The sequence below is a fragment of the Nicotiana sylvestris genome, chromosome 11, assembly GCF_000393655.2.
Source record: "Nicotiana sylvestris chromosome 11, ASM39365v2, whole genome shotgun sequence".
NCBI lineage: Eukaryota > Viridiplantae > Streptophyta > Magnoliopsida > Solanales > Solanaceae > Nicotiana > Nicotiana sylvestris.
The window spans coordinates 124,500,668-124,508,439 of NC_091067.1; the positions used below are offsets into that span (position 1 = coordinate 124,500,668).

A 7,772-nucleotide genomic window follows, 5' to 3' on the forward strand; every position below is an offset into this window, starting at 1 on the left:
GAAGGAAACTATAACACCGGCGAACTCAACATAATCAATCGAGGACGATGATACCACGTCACAGATAAAAATTCCACCACGCTCGAAAATACCAAATCTCGTTACTTCCTCTACCCAAATCTGGACATTCATAAGCCAATTGTTTTTCCTCCGCCGGAAATAAAATATCAGATCTCTGAATTGTGCATTGAGTAGATCCTTTCAAATCATTCACCGCCCCAATATATAGGCAAGTACCCTACCATCAATTCAATACTGTGCGATAACCAATCGTGAGCTTCATAGCAACCTGTGCATAGCCTCCAAGCTCTTAGAAGCACAACTGCCGAGCCGAAACAATAGAAAAAATCCTTTCGCAAGGCGACAACGATAGCCCAACCAACTATACCGGGATGAACATCCTGCACCACATCTGTAGTACCATTACGATTCTTCACTTCTAGATTTATAACAAGAGCTTCGCATCGCGTAAGATTGAGTAGGAAGAAAACAAGGGCATATGCCTCAAGCAATCAAACCGCACGATGAGGAATCAAGAAGGAAAGTGCTTTGAACAGCCCTGTAGCCTCTCGAAGATAAGTACAAACGTCTCCGTACCGATCCGCAAGACTCTACTAGACTCGCTCATGACTCGTGAGACCTAAGGGAACCTAGTGCTCTGATACCATGTTGTCAAGACCCAAAATCCACTAAGGGTCGTGATGGCGCCGGACATCGCTGTCAGGCAAGCCAACACCGAATAACTAGAAATTTCTTGTTTTGATATTTTTGAAATTATTTCTTTTAAACATTAAACAATAAATAATTATTTTCAATTAATAGATAATGATACCGTTAACAATCTTAAAATACTACATAATCCCATAGGCATCCCAGAACCCAGTGTCACAAGTGCATGAGCTATCTCTAGGAAGTAATATAATACAACAACCGTTCGGAATACAAACTGGACATAAAGTAAATACAATAATCTGGAAGAGACTCTATTGGCCGCAGGTCAGCTCGGGAAGTGCAGCTCACCTAAATCTCTGTATCAACCATGCTGCTACGCCCACTAGGCCACTAGAGATGCATGTGCATGTGCAACAAAAATGCACAAAAGTATAGTATGAGTACGAAAACAACGTGTACCCAATGAGTATCCCGTCTAATCTCGAAGAAGTAGAGACGAGAGGTCGACTTCGGCACTTACTAGTGGTCCAATGATGTTATCTCAATAATATAGTAAATCGGGGATTTTTATAAACATGATTTTAATTCAATGGGATGAAGCAAGTAAGCCATTCTTTCTTTAATAGAAAATTTCCAAATTCCTTTACATTGTTTATACAAATATTCTCAAACCGGGAAGAGGCAATAACAACTTCAATAAGTTTCAAGGCAAGCAATACAAGTATGCGCAAATCATGCCGAGGTCGTACGGCTCGATCCAACAATATTTAAATTGTGCACTGCCAGAATGTCGAATGACGCGAACCATAGATGCACCTATTTAATCTGCCGAGGCGTTCGGCCCGTTCCGAAATTAAACACACACAGACAGTCAACCAAGGAGTCAACATGGAACAATTATCTAAAGAAAGACAATTCTCTTTTAACAATTTAATAAAATGAAGGTTAATATTTTTAGAAATTTATTTACTAATTCGATGTGATTTAAGCAATTCAAACTATCAACAAGGTTACAAATATTCCAAGTATAGCATGCTTTTGGGCCCTAGACTACCCAGACTTACACATAATAGTAGCTACGCACGGACTCTCGTTACCTCGTGCGTACGTAGCCCCCACAAATAGGAGCACATAACCAATTATTTCACCTATGGGGACAATTTCCTCTTACAAGGTTAGAAAGGAGACTCACCTCGCTCAGAAGATCCATAATCGGCATTCCTCGTCCTTCCGAAGACTCGAATCGATGTACAAATCTCCAAAGCTAGCTAATAATAATAAAAATCCATTAATATATGCTCAATTACCCCTAATGATCCCATTTATAACAATTCCTAACCCCGATCGAAAAGTTGACCAATACGCCCTCGGGCCCACGTGCCCGGATTCCGAAATTTTTCGAAAAATGGGTTTACCCATAACCTCACAAACTCAAATATATAATTTACTCTCAATTTCCTACCCAAAATCGCGACCAAAATTCAAAAATACCATTTCTATGTCTTTCCACCAAAACCCCAAATATCTACCAATTTCCAAATTCAAATCCGTATATAATCATGTATTTAACTAAAAACTAGCATAAATTACTTACCTCATGCTTGGTGGTGGAAATAGTACCTCAAAGTTGATCCAAAATCGGCTTCAATGGAAGAAATACGGTTGAAATGAACCCAACCCCCGATTTAAAAGAACCTCACTGCCTCCAGCATTTCCGCACCTACGGTCTCTTGACCGTTTCTGCGGTCTCGCAGGTGCGAACCAAACGCCGCTTCTGCGGTCTAGGGCTCCCAGCCCATTCCGCTTCTGCGGCCTCTCCTCTGCATCTGCGGTCCCAGCCTAGCCGTCCATTTCCGCTTCTGCGGCTCCGCACCTGCGGCCCTAGTCTTGCAGGTACGGTTACACCAGCAACCAGCAACTTCAGCCCTTTCCAAAATTCCATTTTCGATCCGTTAACACCCGGAATCCACCAACCGGAGGCCCCAAGGACCCCAACCAGTCCCAAAACACATTACGGACTTACTCGAGGCCTCAAATCATATCAAACAACGCTAAAATCATGAATCGACCTCTAATCCAAGCTTTATGAACTTTAGAATCTCAAGCTTCTACTTTCGATGTTTAAACTTATCAAATCACGTCCAATTGACTTCAAATTTTGCACACAAGTCATATTCGACTTTATGGACGTACTCCAACTTTCGGAATCGGAATCCGACCCCGATATCAAAAGTCCACTTCCGGTCAAACTTTTCAAAAACCTTCAAATTTCTATCTTTAGCCAAATGACTCCAAGATGACCTACAGAGCTTCGAATTCACTTCCGATCGCGCTCTCAATTCCAAAATCACCACGCGGAGCTATTCCCTGACTCGAAATCTCAAACCGACATTGATAACCCCAAAATACACTTCAATCCAAGCTTATGAGATTCTTCCAAGAATGCTAACTTCCACAATAGGCGCTGAAACATTCCCGGGCCTTCCAAAACCCAGTCCGGACATACGCCCAAGTCCGAAAATATCATATGAACATGCTGGAACCTTCGAATCCCGATTCTGATGTCGTTTACTTGAAAATCCTACCTTAGTCAATTCTTCCAACTTAAAGCTTCCGAAATGAGAATTCTCTTTCCAAATCAACTCCAAACTTCCCGAAATTCAATTCTGACGATGCATACAACTCATAATACCTGAAGTGAAGCTGCTCACGACCTCAAACTACTGAATGATGCGCTAGAGCTCAAAACGACCGGTCGGGTCATAACAGTTTCTACATTCCTTCACAATACTGATTAATTGAGTAGTAATTCCTTAGTATAAAGAAAGAATAAATAATTTTAAAAATCTAAGAAAAATAGTTTTTATTGTATGTGTGAGTATGTCACAATAATATATGTTAAATCAAAATCTGAAAAGGTACAATAATATATTTTGTAAAAATATTCATACCAAGGCTTTAAGTTTAACTAAACATAGGGTACACTGGTTACTCAATAAATTCTTTTTTTGAAGATTATGAATCTATGATTTTACTTTTCTCTTTAAAATTCATATTCAAGAGAATTTTTCGTGCATTATAAAATACTTTTAAACCTTAGGACAAAGTTAATAAAATTCTAATATAACTTGAAGTGGAATAACAAAAGGAAATTTATAAAAGCTCTAATATAAAATTGAAGTGGAATAACAAAAGAAAAATTTGAGTTTAAGTAAAAAGATAAAATTTTGCAATAGATGTGAAAGTGTTTAGCTTCAATTTTAAATACCTACTTCTAACAAATTGGATTAGGCTGAAGTCTTCTTCCTAGCTATATTTAATTGTATCATTTCTATTATGCATAACAAACTTATCAATTTTAATTCATTCGAGGACATGTTTTAATCTTTAAATTCAAATCTCTATTTATAATATGTATCTTCGCTATAGCTAAATAATTATTTCATGGCTTAATCAGATGCTAATTACACAAGTGTGAAGATATTGCCATTTTATATCATGTCTGGTATGAGTCTGAAGAAAGAGTTTGGGTGCCAATTTAAGTGGTTGGTCCATTAAGTACTACAAGACTTTACACCAAACATTTTATAAAACCATCAAACTTGGCTTTCTACTAATTATTCTCTTTATTGTTTTGATAAGAGTCGGGAACAAGTACTTTAAAATAAGGACATGAGTACTTTCAAGATCTTTAAAAACACAGTAAAAATTATCTTGGCGGGTAATAAGATGGGGAATTCATAGAACTTTCTTTCAGTCAGAAGAATATATAAGCAACAAAGAATTGGCTTAAATAACTTGAGGTTGGGACCATTAATACTTTTATTTTATTTTGATTAGCATCAAATATTTCTAATTTGACTCGTCATTCTCTATTTTTTATCCTATGCAGTCTGATACCCATCTAGACCAGAAAGAAAAGTACATTTCGTATACTAAATTTGTTAACCAAGAGCTTATTCTGTTTTCAGTGGATGATATTCGAAGGACTATTCCATCAATGCTTGACGATTTAAAACTGGATCGAAGAAAGATTTTGTCCTGTGCCTTTAAGAACTTTGTTAATTTGTACAAACATATTGTGTAGTAAAAATGGCCATTTACAGATGGTACTAATAAATTTGTGAGAATCTGGCCAATCATCCAAGATTACATTTTATTATGAATGATTTCCTCACTACCTATTTTCTAGTGGATACATATGTTTTCTTATTACTTCAATATATTAATATCCAGTGGATTTATATGTTTATTAAATAATAGCATTTGAAAGCTCTTTTATGTCTACCACATTTTTCAAATAATATTTTCTTATGAAAAAATTATATTTAATATTCTTCGCGCAACGCGCACGGATACATATACTAATATACAGAAAAAAGAAAAAATATTATTAAGATTAAGTACAGTCGTCTCTATCTTGTTGAAAGAAACAAGACTACAAATTCACATGTATATGTGTGGATATCTAGATAGAAACGTGTGTGTATGTATATGTATCATATTATAAGAATATGTATAAATAATAAAATAAACATTACTGTATTTGATAACATAGAGCAAAAGGGAAAATGTGGTAGGTGTGAGATTGACCAAAAACCTCCTTCACACACCCACACAATAATATATATATCCCTCTTATTTCTTTCATTTCTCAGCTTGGATGTTCAGAGAACTACAAGCGTCGAACCAAATCTCCTCTTTCTTTTTTTTCCCTTCTTTCTTTATTTTTGAGTAATTGCAATTTGCACCCTGAATTTGAAAGAAAATGCAATCTCTTACTCCATCATCATCGGGTGTAAATCTTAAATCGTTAATCCGGTCGAAAATTCAATCTCATCGGGTTGTTCCGAGTCGACTCGTTATCAGATGCGCTTACCGGTTTGACTCGTCCAACGCAGCCGCCAACACCGGTACCATAAATACTAACGGTGCTCCGTCGACCTATAACGCTGGCCACGTCGGCCCGTCGCGAGCCGATTGGCAGAGTTCCTGTGCCATTTTGGCAAGTAAAGTCGTGTCCCAGCAGCAGGACACCGAGATGAGCGGCGGCGCCGGTAATATCACCGCCGTCAACGGCCATAAGATGATAGATCTTGATCTTGTTGCCATCAATGACAATCAGCCTAAGCCGCTCACAATCACTGACCTCTCCCCTGCGCCGATGCACGGCGCTCAGCTCCGCGTCGCCTACCAAGGCGTTCCTGGCGCGTACAGTGAAGCTGCCGCCGGCAAGGCTTATCCGAAATGTGAAGCGATACCTTGTGATCAATTTGAGGTTGCATTTCAAGCTGTTGAACTCTGGATCGCTGACCGTGCAGTTCTCCCCGTCGAGAACTCTCTCGGAGGTTCCATTCACCGGAACTACGATCTCCTCCTCCGTCACCGTCTCCACATCGTCGGAGAAGTTCAACTTCCGGTCCACCACTGCCTATTAGCACTTCCAGGCGTTAGAAAAGAGTACCTAACTCGAGTCATAAGCCATCCACAAGCCCTAGCTCAGTGCGAACTCACTCTCACAAAGCTCGGCCTAAACGTAGCTCGCGAAGCCGTCGATGATACCGCCGGAGCCGCCGAATACATAGCTGCCAACAACCTCCGCGATACAGCCGCGATTGCATCCGCACGCGCCGCGGACCTCTACGGTCTCCAGATCTTAGCGGAAGGTATCCAGGACGACTCGAGTAACGTGACTCGGTTCGTGATGCTAGCTCGTGAACCGATCATTCCTCGAACCGACCGGCCATTCAAAACAAGCATCGTATTCGCCCATCACGAAGGAACAAGCGTCCTTTTCAAAGTTCTATCGGCGTTTGCATTCAGAAACATAAGCTTAACGAAGATCGAGTCACGGCCGCACCGGAACCGGCCGATCCGAGTGGTCGACGATGCGAATGTAGGAACGGCGAAGCATTTTGAGTACATGTTCTACGTAGATTTTGAAGCTTCAATGGCGGATGTTAGGGCTCAGAATGCGTTGGCTGAAGTTCAGGAATTCACATCTTTTTTGAGGGTTTTGGGAAGTTATCCAATGGATATGACTCCTTGGTGCCCTTCCCGTGAAGATTAATTCAATGAATAAAATAATTACTTTTGTCTATTTTGTAATTAGTATTTCCAAAGAAGGGAAAAGAAAAGGAAACACCATTTACATTAAATTTTTTTTTCCCTGCTTTGTGTTTTTTATTTTTTATTGCTTTATAGTTTGTGGAGGTATAGTTTATGTTTCCTTCAAATCCGAAGGTAATTACATGTTTACTACTTAAATCTCTTTCAAAATTGATGGTAAATGTTAATAATCCTTGTAAATGTTAATACTCAAAATTTTCCAGTTTGCTACTTTAGTATTTGTATTTTTCCACGCCTAGTTTGCTAATTTATGGTAGAGTGGGAAAATCGTGTAAGCAATTCTTGTGAATTTTTAAGACGTGTGATTTATATGCATTTTCAAGACAACTAAGATGTCATTTGGTGGCAGTAAGTTATTCTGAGAGAATACTGATTAAATTATAGTATGATGATTAATTCATAACAGGAGTACTTTTATTGGTAGATGTTTGATGCATTTATATCTATCTATATTATTATAAAAACACTAATATTTCACGCTAAATGTTGAACGACTCTCTTAAATATTTTATTACAAAAATAGTTCTATATTGGATAAAATAGTAATCTAACAATAATTTGCCTAATATTTAGCGAGGAATTTGATAGCAAATAATGATAGAATTCTTTCAAAACTAATAAGCGAATGTAAAGTTCTAATACTATACTAATTCTTGGTGGGCAATTATATAAAACAATAATAGAATCCCACGTACTCTAGAGTCCCAAATCCATAGCAATCCCACGCTTAATGAAACACATATATTGCCTCTATACAAACAGTTTCGTTGTATTCACACCACTAGTATACGTACCTGCGCGATGCGCGAATCAATTTAAAGGAAGAAAGAGTGGAGAGAAATAATAGAAACATATGTATATTGCCGATTAAATTTAGCGATCGAATTCAAAAGAATTACATATAAATTTCATTGGAGCCAATATTGGGACCCAAGTATGATTTAAGACCAAATGACAATACTATTCTAAGG

At 38.3% G+C, this 7,772-nt stretch overlaps 1 protein-coding gene across 1 annotated transcript; it reads left to right on the top strand.

Annotated features, from left to right (window-relative positions):
- Positions 1–5,226: 5,226 nt before the first annotated feature.
- Positions 5,227–7,033, top strand: LOC104221811 (arogenate dehydratase 3). Its single transcript, XM_009772944.2, has one exon. The coding sequence runs from the start codon at positions 5,441–5,443 to the stop codon at positions 6,740–6,742; it is 1,302 nt and encodes a 433-aa protein (XP_009771246.1). The 5' UTR covers positions 5,227–5,440; the 3' UTR covers positions 6,743–7,033.
- The last annotated feature ends 739 nt before the right edge of the window (positions 7,034–7,772 follow it).